Source organism: Serpula lacrymans, assembly GCF_000218685.1.
Source record: "Serpula lacrymans var. lacrymans S7.9 unplaced genomic scaffold SERLAscaffold_15, whole genome shotgun sequence".
Lineage (NCBI taxonomy): Eukaryota > Fungi > Basidiomycota > Agaricomycetes > Boletales > Serpulaceae > Serpula > Serpula lacrymans.
Window position 1 is genome coordinate 906181 of NW_006763304.1, and position 23789 is coordinate 929969.

Here is a 23789-nt window from a genome sequence, read left to right on the forward strand (position 1 = left end):
TCACAAGAGTCAAGCCACTCCAGTCCCCGTTCCATTGGGTTGAACCCAAAACCACTGTCTCCCCCATCATCTCCACCTCGACCAGTGCCAAACGCCCAAACCCATCGCCTGACGAACCGACAAGGAGCTCGACGCGGCCGGCAAGAGGTGATACTCCAGATCCCCGCCGCCAGAACTCCATCAAAACGGCAGTCTCATATGTCGAAGGGACAGAAAGACAGTCCGCCTGGCGCAATGCACAGGCCTGAGACTGGCTCTCCCTCCAACCCAATCAATGTAGATGACGACGCAGCCATGATCGATCAGTTGTACGCAGGAACGTACGACCTGGGAGATGACGATCCAACCACTCCCCAATCCAACACCTCATCCAACACCCAACAAAGATACCATGAAGGTGTTCGTAACAACGCTCCATACTGCCAAAACTGCGGTTGGAGCAATCATCGCACATACTATTGTGAAGCCTACTATTGCCCCGACTGTGACCGTTGTGCACCGGGACATAGTTTCAATTGGTGTCCCATCTGCAGGGAAGACAAGGATAGGATTCTGATGGAAGGATTACATGGAGACATCAGCTACGATGACAGTTACAATATGGACGGCGAAGGTACCGAATTTCGGTGAAACTCGAAGCGAGTAAGGGGGTAATGTTACGATCTCTATTGGACATTTAAGTACTACTCATTTCTTTTTACTCATCGGTTATACCATCGGACCAATGACTCATTTCCTTCACGTATACTTCCGTTCCTCTCACATTCGCAGTACCTATTATAGTACTTAGTCCTCAACGGACAGACCTGCCCTAGATAGGACCTAACTCCTATCACTGATTCCTTTCCATTATAAATACCATGTAACAGCAGTAGTATACTCCAATACGATTCTACACAGTTTACGCTTACAAAGCTAGACTCCTAAGATCAGACTTCTACTCAGAAGAAGACCAACTCTTGTTGGAAGACCTCCACTCAGAACTATGTTCTCGAACTTGTCTTCGGATAAGTCTCTTTATAAACCTCGACGAACCCTCAAACTTTGTTAAGCACTTCGTGCGTAACACCAGCTTCCTTCAACACTCCCTACCTGGGCATGTTGGCTCTTCCTCAACATCCCCCTCTGTGTCCACCACTTTATATGAAGACATGCTTTTCAGTTCTTGCGCGCGGATCCGGCATAGCAAGGATAGTGATGCCGATGGAGAAGATGAACCCATGTCGGTTGACGAGGGGAATGCTGAGTAATTTGAATATGTTGTGCTTGTGCTATACTCATCATGTTGTGGTTATCTGAGTCATTCCCTGTCACTCCTCTCGCTCTTGGACTAGAGATTACAGCTGATATTCTATTACTTTTATCCTTTTTCTTCTTATTCTCCATTCATACTCACGTCCTATCATACTTACAACGAAGGAGAACTATGGTAGACCCTCGAGAAGATATCCAAATGACATAGCAACAATCCAGTGCTATGTCTGGGAATACTTTGGAGGGATATTGATAAGCGAGGAAGGCTATGAGTCAGCGCCTTCTCATGGGCTTACTGACACAGCCAATTGTACATCTCTTACCAATATTTTCTCTCATACAATTAGTAAATACGATAGATCGGACCACTTTCTTTTTCTTTTTCTATTGGTTAGTTAATTGGTCAGACCACTTTCTTAACTCTTCCCTTTCTCGGTCTGACCATTGTTGTTCACTATATAAGGAAGTACATACTCGTTGTATTATTCTTTAGTTCAATATTAATTTGGATTCACGCCTATATCGATACTCTTCAACTCTCACACCCTGCTTCACCGCCTTTCAGCAAGGACTTGACCAGGCATTGAGTTTTGTTATATAGCTTCGTATTTGTTGCCTGACAATATGTATCTACTTTTCCATTGAAAAAAATGACCATGTTGTTTGAATATTATTGCAAAGTATCTAATCTAAGTACAATTCACTGGAAAAAAGTCCAAGCATAAGACGATGTCAAAAAAGTTGCCCCTCAGGGATATTCACACCATCTATTCTGCTTGGGGCTTCTGGTAATTCCAAGGCACCAATTGTGTCTTCTGGAATATCCTCTGAAGACTTGCTTGTATCATCGTCGACTCCATCATGGTTGGCATAACCGCCGTCGGCATTAGTCTTGTGCCAGTTGTCGAGAGCCTCCTCGCCTTCTATGAGTATTACCAAATTATGCAGAATGAAACAACCCTGCAGCCACATGACAGCCCATTTGTGCCGCTCTTTTGAACTAATTTGCACCCAAAGCTCACGCAATGATTGGAAACGGCCCTTGAGTAGACCAATAACATGCTCCGATCAAATATGTATACGTGAAAGGAAATAATTGTAGTGCTGTTCACTATGTGTAAGATTGCCGTTTGTGGGCCGCTTAAAAGGCGCTACACACCATTTGTGGAGTGGGTATGCCGAGTCAGCCCACAACCACTCCCCTTCATCCAGGAAAGCCGTGTGGTCGCGTGCAATTTGTGTAGCGTCAAACACATAGGAATCATGCACACTGCCTGTGTGCCCTAGAGCGTAGTTGACAATTTGAAGGTTGTGTGGAGGTATTACTATCTGTGGCATGGATTACTTAATATTTAATTTTAATTTTAATTAAATTTAACCGTACCTGAGCGTTTAAGGAGTAATTAGAAGATCAATTGTACCAGGCCTCGCCAAAATGGCTAGGCTTCTGAAACAATGGGAATGTCGTCCCATCAACCAAAAGCCAACTGTTGCGCCACAATGCACAGACCTTGGACTGAATGTAGGCTTTTGACTGCCTCTTCTCCTGATCTGTTGGTTTGGCCATGGCCATGTCATGCAAGGATATGAGGGCAAGTATCACACGCTTGGTAGCTTGGACTACTGTGCCTGCCGAGACCCCCGCTCATTCAGCTATGTCAGAGCATGCAGCCGCATTCCCATAGTGACCAGCCCGATTTAGAAAAATTGCGAGCTGGAGAGAGACCGGATACTGGGGGCTGTTCAAGGAATTATGAAACATTGGGTGGGCCTCGATAAGCGCGACGATCAAATTGAACATGGGAGGGAGTAACCAGATCTTATGCGAGAAATGCCACAAGTCGTTATAACGCGCCCACTCAAGCAAACCTAATTGAGGCTGCCGAAATGTGGGTCCCTTAGGGAAAAACACGCGGGTCTGGTCGACCATGTTGTGGAGGAAAATGTAGATGACTGAGGTAAAGCTCATTAAATTGACCTGATCAGAGAGATCATCTTGTGACTCAGCATCAGAGTCGCCCCCACTTTCAGCCCTTCCGCCCTCTTCCGACTCGCTACTAATGGACTCCATGTCAAGCTCATTCCCAAACATGGGACCTATATTGCCTGTGCCGTCAGAGTTGGTCGAAGTGTCGCTACGCAATATAGACAGCGAGACGGATGAGTCAGAGTCAGACAATGTAAGGGAATTGGTCTCGAGTGCGTTATCTGATTGTGTGAGGGGAGCAGATCTAGATAGTGACTCCATGATACCCTTGAAGATCTTACTCTGTGCGTTAATGAACATGCTATCAAGAGCATCAAAGTGCTGATCGCGGATGGTGGGACGTTGGCGACTCATTGTACGAATGACTTTCGGACAGGATCAGAGGTGAATCCTTATATACAACCTTGTATTTCTGACTTTGTATATTTATCATCTTTTAATTAAGATTTCCATATTTTTGGCGCTCTTTTCCAGCTTCAGGACGCTTACAAATCATCACTTTTATTTTTTTCAGGCGCCTGAAATATTTTCAGCGCTTACTTCGAACGCTGCTAATGCTGAAACACAGATAATTCGAGACAGTCGACAGGATTTATTTTGGAGTGGGTTATTTTCGAAGTCAGCCGTCACTTGACGGCTTCTCAATATGTACTATACTGAATACAGAAACAGAAATTTTTCGAAGATATTCGCGGAATTTGCCAACAAACGAGCTTTAAAGATAGTATCGTCCAACATAACAGTAAGAAGGTTTGGGAAGACAGAGGCGCAGGTAGAAATAAGGCCACACAAGGAAACAATGAACCAATATACTGCCAGAAATAGAGGACAAGTAAAAAGAACAACCTTGAGCAAACCTCTGACAGTGAACCACCTATCAGATACGCTCGCTACTATTCATCCTTCAATATGAAGACCGCTCCTTTCCTGGGATGCCAAAAGGTAACAGGGTCGACCTTTCCACTACTGTCACGGTGGTCAAAGCGACAATACACGGTCTGTAAAGGATTTAATGTCGTAACCTTCCTTTGCTTGTGGATCGCCTTGCTGATACATTGGAACAAACAGTCGTCCTTCATCATGACATAGAATCGACAAGGCACCCACCCAAGGACAGTAGAGAGAACGACGTTTTTTCCGTAGTCAAACGTAAATGCACGGTCCGCAGACAATGAAAGATCATAACTTCCAATCTCATGCCCTGGAGCATCCTGTTGATAAAGGGGGGGGGGAATATCATGCCATTGTTTTCCAGGATCCAGATCGTCCGAGTGCCAGGATGAATGAGTGGGAGACAGACACTCTTGCCAGCCTTGGCACCATCGAAAGGGAAGACATGACCTGTGGTGGACGCAAGGTCATAGCTCCCACAGGATAATTTTCGTTATGTCTTCGCCTTTTCCCAAAATCCAGGCCGTCCTGGAACAGGATGGTGCAGAACAAGGTAGTCAAGCCTGCCCGAGTGATCATAGATCGAAGACGAAGACGCGAGCTCTAGGGGACCTGAAATCATACCCGCTGGTTCCACCACTAGTACTATCTAACCGGTAGATAGCAGTAAGTACTTCGTTTTTGTTTTATGATATCTGTACGACGGCGGGAGAGGACGAGATGGCTGAGTGGTCCTAGTACTAGTCAAAGGTGAAGACGCCATCAACGGTGGATGAAAGGTTATAGTCGCCAATTCTGTGGACGATCCGTATATTGGAGTGAATTCCCCACTGCCATTTTTCTCGAGTATCGATATGGGCCCAGTGTCAGGACAGCAGAAGACAAGACGGGTTTTCCCGAGTGATCATAGTCAAAGGCAAAAACACGAATTTTGGAGATAGTGTGTCATAGCCACCAATATCATCTCCAGGATCAAGAGAGTGAAAGAGTTCGGAGATAATCTTAAGTAAATCTCGTGTTAGTAGGTTAGCAGAGCAAGGGGAAGGAAGGAGCGTTTATGATTTACCAGAGTAGATTAAGAGGGAGTACCGGGGGATGTGGATGCAAGCAGTTCCGTGTACTTATGTGAGTCCTAGGTTATACCTCTAGAGAACCTTTCGCTTGATCAAAAAGGTGTCTAGATACACTGACAAGGAAATCAGTGGCAACGTTGCAAAGTGTACCTCTGCGTATCCAATAGTAGTATCAAATTGACCATGGAAATTGGCATTCCTGCGCATGTTTATGCTGACTCGGAGGCGTACTGACAGCGACTTCTGAGTTTGGCTTTACCAAAAATGTAGGCCAAAAATTCCCCAGTATACGCCACGAAGGAGATCAAGGCTATATAAATAACAGGGACTCACCGAATAGTATTTCTGATATCTAGAGGCTTATAATGAGCCGCTGCATCTGCAACTCCAGCCCAGCCTCGATTGGAAGTGTTTGTGCTTCGCAATACGAGTTGCGGTACGAACTGCGCAGGAGAGGTTTGCTGCTCCATAAGGTGCTGCCGGTGATGTGTATGACAACCGGTGGTAATTGATGCGGCAGAGCTGCTACCATTGCTGGATGGTTACGGGCGGCAAAAGACCTATGAAGACCGGATTTAGACATAAGCAATGACCGGAATAAATATAACTTTGATGCATATATAGGTTATGAAACTGGGGAAATCAAAACGACCTCGATGCTCCCACTCCCTCGCAAGACCACCATCGATGACAGCGACGACGAGCACACCATCGAGCAATAGCGCGATGAGCGTCAGTCACGTACGTGCTAGTACTATATTGAATGGGATTAGATAAGCCGAGATACTAGGCTGGGCGAATCGCGCCTAATGGTTAGCCCTTGGCACTTCGTCTGTCCTTTTTTCCGCTAGTTGGTAGATATCCTACAGCGGCCTTTCCGTTCTTTTCCTAACACATGGCTGATAGGTCTTCGCCGTCCTCGCCGTCCATGGCATCCTCATCGTCCTCGGGCAGCTCCCCTCGCTCGTCTGCAAGCGACAGCGAACCGAACGGCGTATCTCTCAACAGTAGCGATGCCCCTCAGACCGTCCATGACGTCCCTCAACCAGCAAACCAAAATGAATACGACGAATCGAACCCCATAGTGTCTCCTCGCACACCGAGCTCGCTCACCTTTGACTTTCCTGAAATTCCAATCGTTAAATCTCCGTCACACTCGTTACCGCCCAACACTTTCGTATCCTCGCCTTTAAATCCCAACGCTCAGACCTCACCAGTTTCGCCTTTTTCTCGTTCTCTTCCACATTCGCGCTCAAGCATGCATTTCAACCGTGTTGCTTCTGAGGACTCTCAGGCTTTGGGTTCTCCCTTCTCCTCGCTTAATGGTACCCAGCGTGGTTCGATGGTCCTCTATCGCCTTGCCATCGAGGACGAACACGGCGCTTTACTCCCACCACGAAACATACTTCCGAATCGTAATTCGGTACACTCAAGCTATGGAGAGTCTATCTTTTCGCTTTCCTCAGACTCAAAGTACCCCTCTGCTCACCAGCAGCGAGGCCTTGTTCCTTATGCATACGATCCTGCCATGGACGACAAGGACACATTGGACGAAGAGGATCTCCTCCATGATCCCAAACACATTATCTTTAAATCTTCATCTATGTTCCCTCTACGCGGCATGATCAACGTTGGCGTCTTGCTCGTCCTCATACTCGGTCTACTGTGTTTATTCATATTTTACCCGGTGCTCAGTTACGTCCGCAATTACGACCACATGCAAGCAATTGATGGTAACATTATGATTAACGGAACAGGCCAAGCTCCTCTTCTGTTCGTCGTTTCAATTTGCTTTCTATTTCAGAGCGCCGGCTTATCGTGATAATGGTTCTATCTTTAGCATTCAACTACCTCGTCTTATCGACCCAGATACGCCAACATCTGCAAAGTCACGCACTGGCTTTGATGGTAATGAATACGAGCTGGTGTTCTCCGACGAGTTCGAACTAGATGGACGGACATTCTGGCCCGGTGACGACCCCTTCTGGGAAGCAGCCAACATGTGGTATTGGTCTACAGCAGATGAGGAATGGTACTATCCTGATCAGGTAACGACTGCAAATGGTTCGCTGGTCATCACGATGGATCAAATACCGTACAACGGACTTAACTATCGTAGTGGAATGCTGCAAAGCTGGAATAAGTTCTGTTTCACCACTGGATACATCGAGGTGTCGGTGAGTTTACCTGGACCGAATGCCGAGACGCAAGGTTACGTGAGTGACCCTTCTTTTATTTCTCTTTTATTTCTTAGTTTTCTTCAGTGGCCTGGTGCATGGACCATGGGCAATCTTGCCCGTCCAGGGTATGGCGCTACTACAGATGGTGTTTGGCCTTATTCGTAAGTTCGAATTCAAGAGCTTCCATGCAATTTTCCAGGCTGATTGCTCGAATGGGATAGGTACGATTCTTGTGACGTGGGAACGTATCCAAATCAGACGCTGCCAGATGGATCAGGTCCCTCTGCCGCCATACATTCAGACTCGTCCAAAGCGAAATATAACTTTGAACTGTCGTGGTTGTCCGGCCAAAGGTTATCGTGAGTACTCGTTGTGCCTCGTGATGAATATATCAGCAGACCAGTCATGCCAGGTCGTGTACCTGTCCAGGGGAAGATCACCCAGGCCCGTCCAATAATGTTGGCCGTGGCGCTCCGGAGCTTGATATCCTAGAAGTTGAGAAGAACAAATATGGTGACGGACAGGTTGTTTCTCAGTCCGCCCAGTTTGCGCCGTTCACCCAGGACTACCTTTTCAACAACGCTACAACTATTGAATGGGATGTCTATAATCCAGCTCTCACTGTTCCTAACCCATACAGGTGAGCCTTATGTGGTGACTTGTTTTCGATTTAATAACAGCCGAAATTGTCCATTTGCTTGTCAGAGGATCTGCTGTGTGAGTCAATTTCATCTTTACGGAGTAGTATTTTAATCGGGTCTATGATCACCAGTCAACAAGCTGTATCTGCCCTGACACAGCTTCCCGCCCCTATTTTCCAAGGTTCAGGACAGCAGTTTTCGACGTTTGGTAAGCGTATTTTCTATGGATTCAGTAGAGCAGTTTAATCTTTAATCTTTAACGTTCGATTAGGGTTCGAGTACTGGTCTGATCCTTCAAACCCACAGGCAGGCTACGTCACTTGGCAAACGAATGGATCGCAGACTGTTCGCATGGGAGCAGATGCCATGGGGCCTGACCAAGGAACAAATGGTACTGGCGTTTCTCAGCGGCTAGTCTCTCTTGAGCCTATGGTATGTTTTTTTCTTCTTCTGTTTCTCCCATCACAGCCTTGACACTCACCCATCGCATCGATAGTCCATCATTTTGAATCTCGGGATATCACGTGTGTCCTGATCCTTTATTGTTTTTATATACTTATTAAACGAGGTTCATTGGCAGCGAACTGGCAGACGATCGATCTAACGACGATGATCTTCCCTGCGCAGATGCTTGTGGACTACGTGCGAGTCTACCAAATCAAGGGGCAGACGAATATTGGGTGCAGTCCTCCTAACTTCCCTACCGCGGATTATATAAGCCGACATATGGACTCGTATTCAAGTGAGCCCTTCTTTGGTTGTGTATTTGGTTGAGATGTGGTTTTTGACGTTCGGACACTCTAGATTCCAATCTGACGTCTTGGAACTATCCAAAGCCCAAGAACGGAATGGTAAGTGACATGTTTCCAATTACTTCGTCCAATCCTCCCCATATACTCAATACCTGTTTATAGTATTCAGGTGGCTGTTAGTTCTCGTAAGGGAAGGAAGATAACTCGGACATTGATCTAATCTTATCTGAATGTGAATATCGGACATGGCGCGGACTGGCTTGTCTTTTACTTATTCCTTTTATTCTTCCATCTCTTCCTTGGTTTTATATTTTCGTTTTTCGTCTGTTATCGCTCACATTTTACTCGTCGCAGCTTACACTTTACTTGACAATGCAGAACCATATATTAACTTCCTCTTACTACTTTGTAATCATGATTGCGTTGCGTTAGCTTCGAATACTAGCTAGATGTGGACTTAAAGCCCTGTGTCTCGGTCATCGTTACTTTAATAGGTTGAGTGTTGAACGTCAAAATCGAACAATGGTTCTGAAGTACTACTAGTACTGCGCCGCGGGCGACGAAACGGTTGAAGGCGTGTGTCACGTTTACTGGTAGGTTGGCACTGACAGTGACGACGTCTGAGTATCTGTGGCTCTGAATCGAAGCCTCGAAGATAAGTAAAGCTTCATCTTTGAACATTCCTCATCCCATTTTTCGCCTCCTTTGATGGGTTTACTATTAGCAACACTTTTATAATATTTACTGCAGGAATGGTTATCCAGCCTCAAGGAACTGCTCACCAGCTCTCATGATAATCACCTTTCCACCATCACCACCTCACCACCACCACCTCTTCCTCCTCCTCTTTGCACCACCACCACCTATTCTTCATACCACTACCTCAGCTCCTCCTCCTCCTCCTCCTCCTCCTCCTCCTCCTCCTCCTCCTCACCACCACCACCACAGCCACACCACTTAAGGGAGGACCCAGGCAATGTGTCAATGTGTTGTCTAGGCCCTCCCTTGAGTGTCTGCCTCTGGCATCACCCCCTGTCATATATATGGCAAGTGCGTGCATGGGGCATTGAATGGTTTGGTTGGTTTGGTTCAGTCCAGTTTGAGCACTTAAACTGCAGGTTCAGTTTGGGGTTCAGACCAAATTGTCCAAGAACCAAACCAAACCAAACTTTGGCATCCCTACTTTCAATGCAACAAGAGAATTTCTATAGGCTAAGCTGTGCAAGGACATTTACATGTGTCAACTAATTGGCTTTGAGGAAGGGGTTGGCATCTGCTCTGTTGGTTTGGCATATGCACAACTTTATCTATGGTGTCAAACAGTCCACATGGAAGTAGTATGATCAGGTCAAATCTGTAATAACCAAAGTTTGAATACTCTGGAGCACAACTCAGACAAGCAGAGAGGAGAGTGGAGGAGTGTAACGACCAAGAGTTTGTTACTCCGGCGCACAACTCAGACAAGCTATAGAGAGAGTGATGAGGGAGTGGTTACCCTTTAGGCTTCAACAAGTTAGTTGTGAGGATACAACAGGAGGACTTGCTGAGGAGTCTCCTGGATCTATTGAGGTATATATACTACTACAGGTTGTTTGTACATGTTGTACTATATAGCTCCACTGCGTGAGAGACTTGTAGCTAAAATAAGAATAAAGGCAGTGTAGCACGAGAAGGTGGAGTTTGAACAAAATGGAAAGTGCTGCATGGCACAATGTGTGAAAACTACAGTATAAAGTTAAAGAGGAGAATGAAAATTAAAGGTCCAAAAATTGTGTATTGTAACAAGGAGTGGATAAACTCCTTTGGGTAGGACTTGCTGGATCTATTAGGTATATATACTACTACAGTTTGTTTGTACATGTTGTACTATACAGCTGCTAAGGGTGGTGGCTGATGATGTCATAGGGTGCAGCCCTTGTGATCAGCTCCACCATGTGAGAGAGTTGTATCTACAAATAAAGGGAAGCAGTGCAGTGTGAGAAAGTGAATAATACAAGTGGAGTTTGAAAATAAAAGAAGTGCCACATAGCACAAGGGTCTGAAAGAAGGTTGAAGTGGAGACTGAAAGTTAAAAGTCTGAAAATTGTGAACTGTAACACTACCCCCCTCCCAAGGCTCAACTTTCAGGCATTAGTTGAAAAAGGGAATTAAAAAACACTATCAGTATCAACACAGTTCCTTTATTGTCAGTCAGACATTCTAAAAAAATATGTGTCCATAAAAATGATTCAAAAATCAAGAATAATCGCACTGTAAATGAATGTTCTGCTGAAAAAAAACAAACTGGAGCCACCAGTCCACCACCTAGTGCAAATCTGACAGTTCCATGGCCTTACCAATGGACTGGTTGCACTGGACCACCTGGTCAAACAAGGGAGGGAGGGGAGTAGTTCCAATTTGGAACAAGTGAGTCCCAGGCATGTGGTAGCTGTAGCTGTAGCGAAGACAATGGATGAAAGATAAATGTACCCAAGTGAATGGGACGGCGATGTACATGGGCAACGCAAGGGGATGAACCTTCTCCAGCTCAAAAACTACCCACCCACGCTCCAACCAGGCGAGACGAGCGACCGATGTTTTGATGGTATATGATGGAAGATCGACGCCATGAAGATGGACCTTTTGCCAAATTTGGACCGGCCGCCGGGGCTTTGCTGATATCAGCAGCGGCACATGGTGGTTGACTGATTGGCGACAGAAACGGATAGAAAGTGGTGACATCAGATATGGTGAGGGAGCAAAGAAGATGAGGAGGAGGAGGGTGGAGGTGACAAGGAGGTGAACCAGAATAGGGATCCAGAAGTGACTGTTGGGTGAGAATAAAAAAGAGAGTAAGGGTCCCATGGTGGGACTGAGTAAAGAAAAAAAAAGGTAAGGGAGGGCGACAAAAGCGAGGGTGCAATGTATAGCCAGTGGCGACGCGAAAATTTGCCGAAATGCCGAAAGTACCAAATGGAAAAGCAAAGGTGAACGCAACTGGATTGCCTAATAGAGGTGGTGCTGATCAGCCACAAATTCGAAAAGGCAATATTAATTACTATACCACATGGCACTGTGCCTGTGTGGCGCAGAGGCGAGTCTTTTTGAATATTCGCTTCATTCTTGACACCTGTCCATGCTACCAATCAACTTTGGTGCATGACATCCACGGACAACTTGAAATTGCAACTGTCCCCAGTTGCTTCCATAAAGGTAGGGTCATAGGGAACAAAACATGGCAACACATTAAGGGGTCATGTCAGCATAAAATTCATTCAGGTAAGTCATTAATCATTATCTTCATCATCTGAGTTGTCATGCTCATAGTCAGGTTCATCTTCTGGTTCATCTAGGTCGTTATCATGGTCATCCAGTTTGTCCAAGAGGGGCATAGAGTGGCGGTTGAAATAGGGAAGTACACCGCTAAATTTGACTCACACTTCAGTCATGTTTGACGAAAAATGTTGGTCATATATCAGTAATAAGCCTGATTAGTGCTTGGTGAAAGGTTTACCAAACAATTCAAGCCTAGCTTAGTACAATGTTGTGTCAAAGTCATTTATGGATAGCAAAAATTCCAAGGTCTACCAAAGGTATCTGGGTGGCACCGGAAGTATAGAGTAGCCGTTTCTAAGATATTTATAGAATTGATTTTTTTTATGGCTGAGCCAGTGGCGTCTCTTCAATGTTTATTATAGATGTTTTCTCATCATTGTACAGACCATGCATGGTCATCCATAAGAGCTTCACTATGAGTATGACTACAATGTAATTCTATTCTGGAAAGCAATCAAACCATTTCACAATTCAAGCACATCTCATGTCCCAATAGATTTACAAACTTATCAAAAAATTCATAGTACATTATCTGTAATAAGGACAAGGCAAGTACACAAAAGGACGAAGACCTAGATAGACCACAGCTTTGCCCAGCTCTATTGTGTTTGCGGAGACACGGAGTTTAAATGGCTTGCTTAATAAGTTGAGTTTAATTGTCTTATAATTATTGTCTTCGCTTCCCAGCCAGAACTTGCACCTCACCAATTTTCTTTCCCAATGGCAGGTTGATTGTCTTTGCTGTCGCAATTCCACTGATGACATGTTGCACTATTTGTACTTTGTTCTAGCTATGGGCAAGTATTCAAAAACAGCAAGATCTTACTGCACCGACCAAAGAAAGCACTTATTCCACCTGGTCTGATGGAGACCGCTCTCACTAGGCTAGAATTGCTTTCCTGGTATATCCATTTGTTCACACATTCATTTATTTTCTGTTGTATGGTACAATAATACTGTGGCATGCTGTAGTACAAATTATCAATTATGATGAAGCTGTCAGGAAATCTGTCCACATGTCAAATACAAGTGCTTTTTTGCGTGTTACTACAGAGGCCCACAAGACACTACTGAGACATTCAAAAGGTGTTAATATAACATTGTGGATACCGTATCAGTAAAACAAATGGACCAACTACGCCTGTCAACATACTTGGATCACTACACAAAGGCCTTATGCAACCCTTCTGTACTACTGTGTGGGATGCATTATTAATACCTGTTTTACTGTTGTAGGTCATATGTCGACGAATCATGTCTTACAAATAGCTCCGCAGACCTTTGCGAGAGGTTGTGCTCGTTTACCCTTTCGGAGAGGTTGGACCGGATTAGCGGTGTAGGCGTTTGCAAATGGCTCTCGTTTTGAAACGGAGGCTGCCGAACGGGCCCTTAGTAAGGTAATTCTTTACGCCGGCTTGGCCTGTGCGTTGTTATTAACGTGGTTTTGTAAATAGTAGACCTTCGCCTCATGACCTGTTGTTTCAAAAGTCTTCTCGCTCGAAGCCTGTCATCTTCACTTCCTTAAAAGTGCAAACCTGCCGCCCTCATCATCATGAGGACCTGATGAGATACTTGATGCTCCATGAACCATGACAAGGTTCACGAGGGCCCCTATATTCAATATTCGTAGAAGGAAAGATGTACCCGGTATGCTTTCTTTTTACATCTAGTTCCAATTCAGCTCATAGATACGTATAAATAGGGACACATCGCATAATACACGCGCTTGCATCTTCCATTCTCCACATCCACATACATATAGTAAGGATAATGCTTGGTATCGGGGCGGATGGGCACATCAGGTATACCCCAAGTCATTGCTGGAAAGATCCAGATCTTCATCAGAATAGCCTGAGCGCCATCCGTCAAAACCTTTTGCATTCGATTCAATAAGTCGCCATACTTGCCATTCCTGACTGCCTCGAAGCCTCTTACTGTTTGATAAATAGCGTCGAAAACATGCAGAAATCGAGTGTTGTCTTCTTCGGACCTAGGCTATACCTTAGACTGCTTCCATGCTTTCATATCTGCCGAATAAACTGTGACCCCCCGTCAAACCTACCGATACACCCCATCCAGCTACCTCATGTCGCCGATTTATCCGTATGGAGCTACATGACATGAGTTCAGCCTTATAAAATTGACCTGGATTCCACATCCCTTGTCGTCAACATACACTATCGCATTTGCTGCAGCACCATTTATCCCAAGAAACATCAACTTGGCGATCGTCAGAACACTTATAATCAAAATTTATATTGTCACCTAAAATCAACGTAAATCATGTTTCTTTCAGCTTCCTATATCAAAACTATTCCTTTCATTATGTTGGATGGCATTCTCTATGACTCGTCGAGTTTGCTAAATGCCCATATTGACATACTGCCCTTATCAGTATGCCTGACACGGCCGTTGTTTTGCCTGAAGTGTCGGCCTCCGCACTCACACCAAAAGCAGTATATAATGGGGGCTACGCCAACGCTACCGAAATCTGTGTGCGTGTTGCCAATGGCGGGGCAGGGCAGGCAGGGCTTATTGGTAATTGGGCGGACGCTTACATCCAGTATCGCGTCTCCCAAGGGTCCCAACCATTTTTGGTACGTACCAAATGATATTATTAGGATTATCGTTTTCTCACTTTAGCTCTCTCCCGCTGGCGTTTTTCTTGGATCGAATCGCTCGATTCCCTTATCCATCACCATTGAATATATATCTGTTGAGGTTTCATAGGTAGCTTGGTACCTCGGTGATACGACGGAAAGCTTGGCATTTCTCGCAGAAGGCGAGGTTGATATCGCCGTGACGTATAACAAAGCTGCAGAGGATCAGGCTATGAGGAGCAAGTCAGCTATCAGGAGGGAGTATGCATTTCGGGTGAGCTACCATTTTCCGTGTTCTAGACGCCGAGAACGCAGGCTAACGCCTGTCATCGAATTTATGGGTTTTTGATAGGACCATTTTCTATTGGCTGGTCCGACATCAGACCCAGCAGGTCTGGATAACATTACGGACAATGAGGACCGTGTACTTCTGATGTTCAACCAGATTGTATCAATGGGAAATAAGGATATCCTCGTACGTCATCTCAAGCAGCCTTCATACTAGAATGTTTACTGACATCGTAATCAATGCCTTACCAAGACACCTCCAACAGATCGCTCTGCTGTGAGGTTCCTCTCGCGATATGATAAGAGCGCGACCAATATCAAGGAAAGCCAGATCTTTTGTGAGATTGGCCAGGTATGCCCTTCATCGCATCAATGTCGGTTTTTGCTCGCTCCCTAAGTTGACAACCACGACGTTGTAGGTTCCCTGGGCTTATGCATATTCCAAATGGTATCACCAATACCCACGCTTTCCTCTCGAAGCCCTTAGTGCAGCTTCCCTCCTCGCCGAATACACGCTCTCTGATCATGGCATCTGGCTTTCTTCGCCTGCCAATGTCAAATCCAACATGAAGATCTACGCTATAGGGTTGGACTCGGACTCAGATGCGGACGAGACGAACCCAGATATACTTCTTAATCCTGCTCACATTCTTCTTGGTGCACGTGCGGACGAGAAGTTCAAGGAGGAGTGCCAACACTTTATGGACTGGGTGGTCTCGCCTGATGGAGGACAGAAGGTTATCAGGGAGTTTAAAAAGGAAGGGGAAGTTTTGTATTCGGAGGCACCAAAGGCTGCCCAGAGAAAAATTCAACAGCGTCAGAAGTAAAATGCTTTGCGAGGATTGGGTAAAGAGTTTCAGAGCACGTTCTAGCTCTATGTGTATTCTCTGACATGTATTTGTAACTTGATGAAAGAAAGCTCTTCAACTGACGTGTGTACGAGGTATCTCTAGTATATAAAGGATGTTTCGCCAGTATTTGATCACATCATGTTTTATACGCAAGTCAATACTACATTGGCATGACTTCCGTCAACATCGCGTGTAATCGTCGTCTTGATCTCAAGTTTCGATTGTCCTCTGCTTCCCATACTTATATTTCTAGCAGATATAAGCATCTTCCAGGCCCTCTCAATTGTACAAATGTTATTTCAGCCCTCGACTCTATCCTTCGATGCTCTAGTTTACAATTCACGATTCTCTTAGAAGCATCGATAAAATATACAATAACGTAGACCATAGACTGAGCGTTTAGCTCATAGCTTACAGCCTGGCAAGGACTGCATCGGCTCCTGAGACACTGACTTCGCGTCCAGGCTCAACCTACAGATAACGAGGGTAAGGAGATTGATGAACCATCAGCAAATGGTAGTAGATGCAGTGCAGCAAAGGCAAGAAAAAGAGAGTGACCCACCTCGACGTACTTGACCACCAAATCGTCGATGATCAGTGCATAGCGCGCCGTGCGAGTTCCGAAGCCTACGGCGGAGAGGTCGACGGTGAGGCCTAGGGAGGCAGAGAAAGCGGTGTTGGGGTCGGAGAGAGTAAGGATCTATGAGGAATAACGATGCGTGAGAAGGTATTTGGCAGTGATTCGTGGTCGAGATAAGAAGCATAGTGGATGTAAATTCGATGGGCGACATGGACATACCTTCTCATTGCAACCCTCAATCCTGCCCCAGGCACTCATAACGAAAGCATCGTTGGCAGCAACGACAGCAATGACATCAACGCCTTTGGCTTTGAATTCATCGTACTTGGCGAGATAAGGCGGGAGATGGTTAATGTGGCAGGTTGGCTGTTTGACGTTGGCGCAGTGAGATTGTGCGAGAGATTACGTGTGAAGCATAAAGCAGGATTGGGGAGGTAGATGAATGGTGGTAACAGTGTAGCTTAGTTGATGCGTACCGTGAAAGCACCAGGGACGGAGAACAACACGACCTTCTTGCCTTTCCACTCGTCCGTCGAGAGCGTCGTGGCTAGTTAAGCCGCATGCAAGCGTGAGTAAATGATGCAAGAAAAAGACGACCAGAGAACATACGGATTCCACAGGCGGCCTTTGTTAATGCACAAAAATAGTCGAAATTTCAGGAAGGGTGTAAGAATATCATACATAGATAACAGCGTAAATTTTGAGTAAAAGAGATCGTCAATAATCCGAACTATGCGATGGAGCGCCGTGAACTCACGCTATCTGCGAGAGCAGGTGTAAAAGGAACATATGCAAACTTCCCAGATGGGAGTGTGTCGCCAACGGAGATCTTTGGAGATGGGCCAGACATTGTCAAGAGTTAGGTAGTTAAGAAGGATGATTTGGATATGAGTGCTCGTTGTAAGAAAACAAAACCTGATAAATGTGTGCCAGCGAGAGATTCACAAGGTGGTGTGATCTTGCTTACTATCGATTATCATGTTACTTATCAGTAATATTGACCTGCGAATGGTGTGATCGTGATCGTGCGGAATATGCGGATGGTGACCGAAACAATATCCGCATTAGGAAGGTAGTAATAGAAAAATGGCAACTACAGCGAAACTGCCTTTCATAACGCAGTAAGTCTGGTTCTGACGATATAGAGACAAGACCCAGAAAAGCTCTCCTTGAGAAGTTTTCACACTACGTTGAGCGCATAAAATTACTGGACAGTGACTGCAACTTTCTCTTCAGATGTAGAGATCTCCAGCACGCAGTCTACCACTCATAAGAACCAACCAGCCATGAATCCCCGAAACTCTAGAGATCAACCTGCCCATCTCTAATATGTTCCGGGGAATCAACCGAAAGGCATAGCAAGGTAAGTTATTACTCGCCGCAGTTATCTTGGCAACCTACTTCCATTAACGATCCGCCATTTTGTCGCAGCAGACCAACGTATACTCCTAATGATGTGCAGCACCTTTCAAGTTCAGATTCAGAGTTAGACAGTCACATCCATCCATGGAATAGCCTACTCGGAATATCATCATAACTTCAGAGACGATTTTGCCACGTTCCAGGCACTGGTTGATACCATTTACGACGGGGTGGTATTAGTCTCAGTTTCAATACTTACGATCCCTCGGCCATGCGCTCATATTTTACGATCAAACCAATTCCTTAATGTGCCAAGAAATGTGACGAAGAAACTGAGCTCGCAAGCTAGCCACAGAGCCTGAGTGCTAGTGATACTCAGTATTCATGGACGAGTTTTTCAGGAGTGTATTGGACAATGGTGCACACCAGTGTCTTGAATTTAGGAACCTTGAGGGATTTACCGAGAATAATGAGAAGTGTATCCTCACATGGACCGAGGAACAAGAAATTCGCATCACTTCACCCGCAAAATGTTCCAGATTGAAAATAGCAACTTTACCTGCCTTGCCTTTCACTGTCTTAGCGAAACATGCAGCTGGGTACACCTAATCCAGAGGGATCAGCTCAAGTCACATTACATCATAGATCATTCGACTGTACCAATCACGACGTGCCAACCGTGATCAGAAGTTCAGTCCCGTTTAGCTCTTTTGCTATTACCTCAAGTCCTCTGGACTTCACCGACCATACAGCCGCTGGAAGCAAGAGAGTACCCGTACCCCCATATCAATTTGACCCAGTCCCCCGCATGATCGAAGTTTCGCAACTGGTATGTCTGCGCCTCAAGGCTATCCTTTGAGGCGTCAAGAAGTACTGGACTGAGAGGTGTCTCGTAAGTAACGTTTAGATGCTTGCATTGTGAACAATTCGTTTTGTGCGCCGACCCATGTATTTTTATCAGGTTCTCCTGTGCGGGTATCATTTCCTCTCCAGTCAGCCTGTCAGATAATCCTTTGAGAGCACGCGGGGAGAGTTTTGAATTCCGCGTTATAAATAAGGGAAAATCAAGTGCCAGAGAAGACGGGATACGGTACCGGACAGTAGGCACGGACAGAGATACAATGGCATGATGCGCTGCATTTAGTCGAGCTTCCAGACACCTAGATCAAGGTGAAAGCACTGAATGACATTCGGTATATCGTTTTCTGTCATTCTAAACGTACATCTTGCGTCGGTAACGATAAAATTGACACACCTTTCTAGCATTCTTTATGAATCTTTCTGGAGTGGTGAGTTCCTGTGCGTCCCGCCTTCGCTAAGCGCTAGATGCCCAATGATAAAATACGCGAAAGATGAGCCCATAGATTTGTGTATTCCATCAACCATTCTGACCTCGATATGTGGATACGCTTTTAAATCAAAGTGCAGTATAATCAAAGCTCATCCCCCTTTATTTAGAGTCGGACGTACGATGGACACACTTACCTGAACCAGCAAGTATAACAACTTATTTCGCAAAAGCGAGAACGATCATAGCGACGTGGTAAATTGCTAGTGGTGATGCGCCTCAGGGCCTCGCCTCAGGCGGCAATTTGTCGAGGTTCTCACGGTCTTGCAGATTTTCTTGCAACAGACCAGCTTACCAACATCAGAGTAAACCGTCCACAACCCACTGAAGATTAGCACCAGGGTATGGATTTTACATATCCAGATACGCATCGAGCAAATTGGTCTGAGGGAAAGGTGTGCCCTAGTGAACTTGAAATATATCACACTTGTGTTGCTTAGAGAAGATATTTCTTTAAGAAACACGATTGTGATATATCTTCAGGAGAAAATAAACTGGCTACACACCGCGTTTCGTCCACTGGCCACGCTGAATCATGGTCCCGCACATATGGCCTTCACCGTGATAACCACTTTATTCTGTCTATTCTGATCTTCAGGGAGCAGTGATCGCGAGAGGATTTTTGGGTTGCTTGACGCATGTTGTCCTGGGATGAACAGCTAGCGTTTAGCTCAGGGAAAGGAGAAAGACAAAGCGAGGTGGGAAAGTCATCAGTATGGTTATAAGAGACCAAGGCGCCGCGGTGGTGCTGGTTGGCTGCTTGTCTCGGTCGGACCCAGTAGAGAATTTGCCCTTCAATAGGGCGGGCCGGCGTTAGCTAACGGGCCGGCGCTCAAAGGTATGTTTGTTTTTTGAGTTCGACTTGACTTAGAGATCAAATGACAGTTTTATTTTACAATACAGATCAGCCAAGCACACGGTCATTCGCAGTCTTAATACTCACAGCGGTGTACGGTCGTGTCAACTTCTCTGTATTTCAATTTTCTGTTCAGATCACCGAAATATACCTGCGAACTTACCTGCACTTGATCCTAGCCTTAGCAGCAGTCACTAGGCCAACTTTGATTGTGTTCTTTGAGTACATCTCATTCTCAAAGTGCAACATTCCATTCCCAGTTTATGACTCAAATACTCGATGGCTACTGTACCAACAAATTCTGTTATGTTTCGTTTTGTCTCCCAGAACAAAATTAGTTTCGCGAGGAATCTCATGGCCCCTCGTTGCTCTCACATATTATCTTCGCAGTAGCGTAGAGTATCAAACTCCAGGCGCCCTACCTAAGTCCGTGGTATTTTAAACTTCGGTATTTCTGTCTATCGTTGTTCCTGTCAGCATGGTGGAGACTTCTGTATTCAACGCTTCTGGCACTCCTCGATGGCCTGCTCTCCCTTTCATATTCCGCAAATTTATCGGGTGCCACTGATCGGACAAACGCTTTTACCTCGGATGCGAAACTATTCGTTGATTCTCCTGGGGTAGTATATATGCCTTCACATGGATCAGTTTTACGAAGTACTGTCGAGTCGCAACACTGTCCGTCATGCTCATCCCAAACATCCTTGCAGTGTTAGCTGCAGTGGCCATCGGTCCATCTGTTTCTGCAGCGTCCTCTCAAGCTTATAACTGGCAAAACGTCAAGATTGGAGGCGGGGGCGGCTTTACACCAGATATTATATTCAACCCATCTGAAAAAGGGCTTACCTATGCTCGTATGGATATTGGGGGTGCGTATAAGATGAACACGGATGGATCTTGGACTCCTCTGTTGGATTGGGCGGACAATACGAGGTGGGACTACTGGGGAGTCGACGCTATTGCGACTGATCCCGTAGACACGGGTCGACTATATTTAGTCAGCTATTTGTTATCCTATACTTGTGAAAGGTTACTAAAATGATATCAGGCTGTAGGGATGTATACCAATTCATATGACCCTAACAACGGCACTATCTTGATATCTACTGACTATGGAACGTCTTTCACCGAATCGCCGCTTCCGTTCAAGGTGGGCGGAAACATGCCCTCTCGTGGAATGTAAGTAGCAGTTTATTCCCAACCAAGGACTGATCCCTCATACAACTTTTTGCGTGGTACAGGGGCGAGGTACGCACAGACTTCTAGCTCTTTTGAGCATTGTTTTTAAGACGCAATACAGCGCCTCGCAGTGGACCCTCACAGCAACAACATCCTTTATTTTGGTGCCCGAAGCGGCCATGGTTTGTGGAAATCTACCGACTATGGCGCCACATGGACGAATGTGACAAACTTCCCAAGTGTTGGTGAGTCTTTCTTGCTGCCATGATCATTTCGATGCATCCAACAATCCTGCTCAAGGTACTTACGCGCCTGATCCGTCCGACACAACTGGTTATAATAGCGACTTGACTGGACTCGCTTTCGTTACTTTTGATTATACATCAGGAACTTCGGGAGAGCCTACACCAACGATCTTTGTTGGTGTAGCTAACGAAGGGTCTGACAACATCTTTTACACTAACGATGCTGGTGCAACTTGTATGTTAGCCAACTTCGCACTTGCACCGCAGCTGAATTTTTTGAACAATCATAGGGTCAGCTGTGGCCGGTCAGAATAATACCTATCTGCCCCATAAAGGTGTCCTTTCTCCTGCTGAAAAGGTCCTTTACATATCCGAATCCAACGGATCTGGTCCCTACGATGGAACCCTCGGTGCCGTGTATAAATACAATATCACATCTGGCGTCTGGACAGATATCACTCCTGTTTCAGGAAGCAACCTTTTTTTCGGATTTGGTGGCTTGTCGGTGGACCTCCAAAACCCAGGGACTATCATGGTTGCTGCATTGAATTCATGGTACCCTGATGGTCAGATCTTCCGTTCGAATGATAGTGGCGTTACATGGAGTGCATTATGGTCGTGGGGGTCTGATTCTACACTGGATAAGTGGTATACCTATAGTGATTCTCTTGCTCCATGGATCGGCCCCGACTATACAGTGACGACTCCTGGAACTTTGCAAATCGGTTGGATGATGGAAGGTGAGTGTTTCGAACATGTGTTAACAATCGACTCACCATCTTTTTAGGCCTGAATATCGATCCATTCGATTCCGACCACTGGTTGTACGGTACTGGAATGACAATTTACGGTGGCTACGATCTTACCAAATGGGACACGGTCCATAATGTTACAATAGAGTCCCTCGCGAACGGCGTCGAGGAAACCGCTATTCTGGGGCTCATCTCTCCTCCAAGTGGTCCTCCTCTTCTTTCTGCAGTAGGAGATATCGAAGGTGCGTGTGGTCGTCTATGAGCCCGCCACTTCTGTGACTGAGGCGGTATCTATTTGGCGTAGGATTTGTTCATTACACTTTGAACACCCCTCCCAACGCGTCTTACACTAATCGGGCCTGGACAACCACTGCTGATATTGACTTTGCTGGAAACAAGCCAAGTAATATTGTCCGTGTTGGGACTGCTACCAGGTATGATATAACGATGTTGCCTCTTTCGGTGCCCGTAACCTTATAAAACTATCAGCTCTACCGTCTTGCAGGTCTCCCTCTCCACAGATTCTGGAGCGACCTGGTAAGTATTATCTTTATGATATATTACAGAGAATCTTAATACCTCGCACTAGGTCCCCAGACTACGGTGCAGCCGCAAATGTGACTGGGGGTCACGTTGCTCTCTCTGCGGATGGCGACACCGTCCTCTGGAGTACAGGTACCAATGGTGTCATGGTGTCACAAAATATGAGTACATTTACCGCAGTAACTTCTCTTCCTTCCGGTTCTATCATTGCTTCCGACAAATTAAACGACTCGATCTTCTATGCTGCGTCGGGTGCCGACTTTTATCTCTCAGTAGATGGTGGTGAGACCTTTGACGTAACCAGCACCCTTGGTTCATCCACTGCACCTGTCAAAATTGTCGTCAACCCCAGCTTAACGGGCGATGTTTGGGTATCGTCAGACAAAGGTATCTTCCACTCGACAGACACAGGTTCATCGTTCACTGCTCTATCTGCACCTTCTGAGGCATGGGCTATTGCCTTGGGCGCACCTGCATCCAGCGGAGGATATCCAGCTTTGTATGCCGCCGCCGACATAAGTGGTCTCGTGGGCTATTACAGATCTGATGACACCGGCGCGACCTGGGTGCAGATCAATGACGCTGCTCACGGTTTTGCACAGGCGAGCGCGAACGTCATGACGGGTGATCCTCGAATTTACGGCCGGTGAGAAAACCTTGATATTTCCTTGAACTACCATCCCCCAGCTAATCTGACATCTTTTAGCGTTTACATTGGCACGAATGGTCGGGGTATTTGGTATGGGGACATAGCGTGAACTATTGTGTTGACCGATGACTGCTTTCTGGTTGTAAATATACATCGAGTCATTTGTGCAATTCTCTGACTGCATGTCTTTTGGCAAAGATGACGCTGGCATGATCGTCTGATCACTGACATGCATATACCACGGCCGACAGTCGCAAAAGCAACACTTGTTATTGATGCCGGCGCTTCCAGCGACAGCCTCCGCCATCACAAACCAACTACAGTCGCGCTATCTTAAGCCCATCCTCCGTCGTTAAACATCAGCATCCGAACCATACTCCTACAAAGCATCATCATTCCAACCACGTCGGTGTAAGAAACTTTTGGTGCGACACAAAGCCTCG

General features: G+C 45.8%; 7 protein-coding genes across 7 annotated transcripts; 5 read left to right on the top strand and 2 right to left on the bottom strand.

Annotated features, from left to right (window-relative positions):
- Positions 1 to 47: 47 nt before the first annotated feature.
- SERLADRAFT_401511 (uncharacterized protein) lies at positions 48 to 460 on the top strand (the record flags this gene model as incomplete). The annotated part of the gene is made up of 1 exon (XM_007323403.1): positions 48 to 460. A coding segment is annotated over one exon (197 nt), but the record flags the coding sequence as incomplete, so codon positions are not given.
- A 2388-nt stretch (positions 461 to 2848) lies between these two features.
- On the bottom strand, positions 2849 to 3309 carry SERLADRAFT_478645 (uncharacterized protein; the record flags this gene model as incomplete). The annotated part of the gene is made up of 1 exon (XM_007323404.1): positions 2849 to 3309. One exon carries the CDS (start codon positions 3221 to 3223, stop codon positions 2900 to 2902), a length of 324 nt encoding a protein of 107 aa, XP_007323466.1.
- Positions 3310 to 3977: 668 nt separating this feature from the next.
- Positions 3978 to 4747, top strand: SERLADRAFT_478646 (uncharacterized protein; the record flags this gene model as incomplete). The annotated part of the gene is made up of 2 exons (XM_007323405.1): positions 3978 to 4255; positions 4310 to 4747. The coding sequence occupies one exon, from the start codon at positions 4395 to 4397 to the stop codon at positions 4617 to 4619; it is 225 nt and encodes a 74-aa protein (XP_007323467.1).
- A 2004-nt stretch (positions 4748 to 6751) lies between these two features.
- Positions 6752 to 9144, top strand: SERLADRAFT_363810 (glycoside hydrolase family 16 protein; the record flags this gene model as incomplete). Its single annotated transcript, XM_007323406.1, has 12 exons — positions 6752 to 6978; positions 7046 to 7421; positions 7470 to 7546; positions 7607 to 7744; positions 7798 to 8025; positions 8091 to 8102; positions 8158 to 8234; positions 8298 to 8458; positions 8523 to 8550; positions 8607 to 8768; positions 8831 to 8877; positions 8948 to 9144. The coding sequence occupies 12 exons, from the start codon at positions 6809 to 6811 to the stop codon at positions 8996 to 8998; spliced, it is 1527 nt and encodes a 508-aa protein (XP_007323468.1).
- A 4412-nt stretch (positions 9145 to 13556) lies between these two features.
- Positions 13557 to 16004, top strand: SERLADRAFT_478652 (uncharacterized protein; the record flags this gene model as incomplete). The annotated part of the gene is made up of 7 exons (XM_007323407.1): positions 13557 to 13740; positions 13796 to 14369; positions 14489 to 14690; positions 14824 to 14967; positions 15046 to 15168; positions 15235 to 15333; positions 15401 to 16004. The coding sequence occupies 5 exons, from the start codon at positions 14490 to 14492 to the stop codon at positions 15806 to 15808; spliced, it is 975 nt and encodes a 324-aa protein (XP_007323469.1).
- A 59-nt stretch (positions 16005 to 16063) lies between these two features.
- SERLADRAFT_453341 (uncharacterized protein) lies at positions 16064 to 17405 on the bottom strand (the record flags this gene model as incomplete). Its single annotated transcript, XM_007323408.1, has 6 exons — positions 16064 to 16303; positions 16395 to 16532; positions 16632 to 16778; positions 16889 to 16959; positions 17022 to 17037; positions 17170 to 17405. The coding sequence occupies 6 exons, from the start codon at positions 17260 to 17262 to the stop codon at positions 16244 to 16246; spliced, it is 525 nt and encodes a 174-aa protein (XP_007323470.1).
- A 3258-nt stretch (positions 17406 to 20663) lies between these two features.
- Positions 20664 to 23455, top strand: SERLADRAFT_442836 (uncharacterized protein; the record flags this gene model as incomplete). The annotated part of the gene is made up of 11 exons (XM_007323470.1): positions 20664 to 20975; positions 21027 to 21157; positions 21220 to 21226; positions 21279 to 21402; positions 21458 to 21637; positions 21693 to 22142; positions 22190 to 22396; positions 22459 to 22588; positions 22644 to 22691; positions 22744 to 23343; positions 23404 to 23455. The coding sequence occupies 11 exons, from the start codon at positions 20664 to 20666 to the stop codon at positions 23453 to 23455; spliced, it is 2241 nt and encodes a 746-aa protein (XP_007323532.1).
- Between the last annotated feature and the right edge of the window lie 334 nt (positions 23456 to 23789).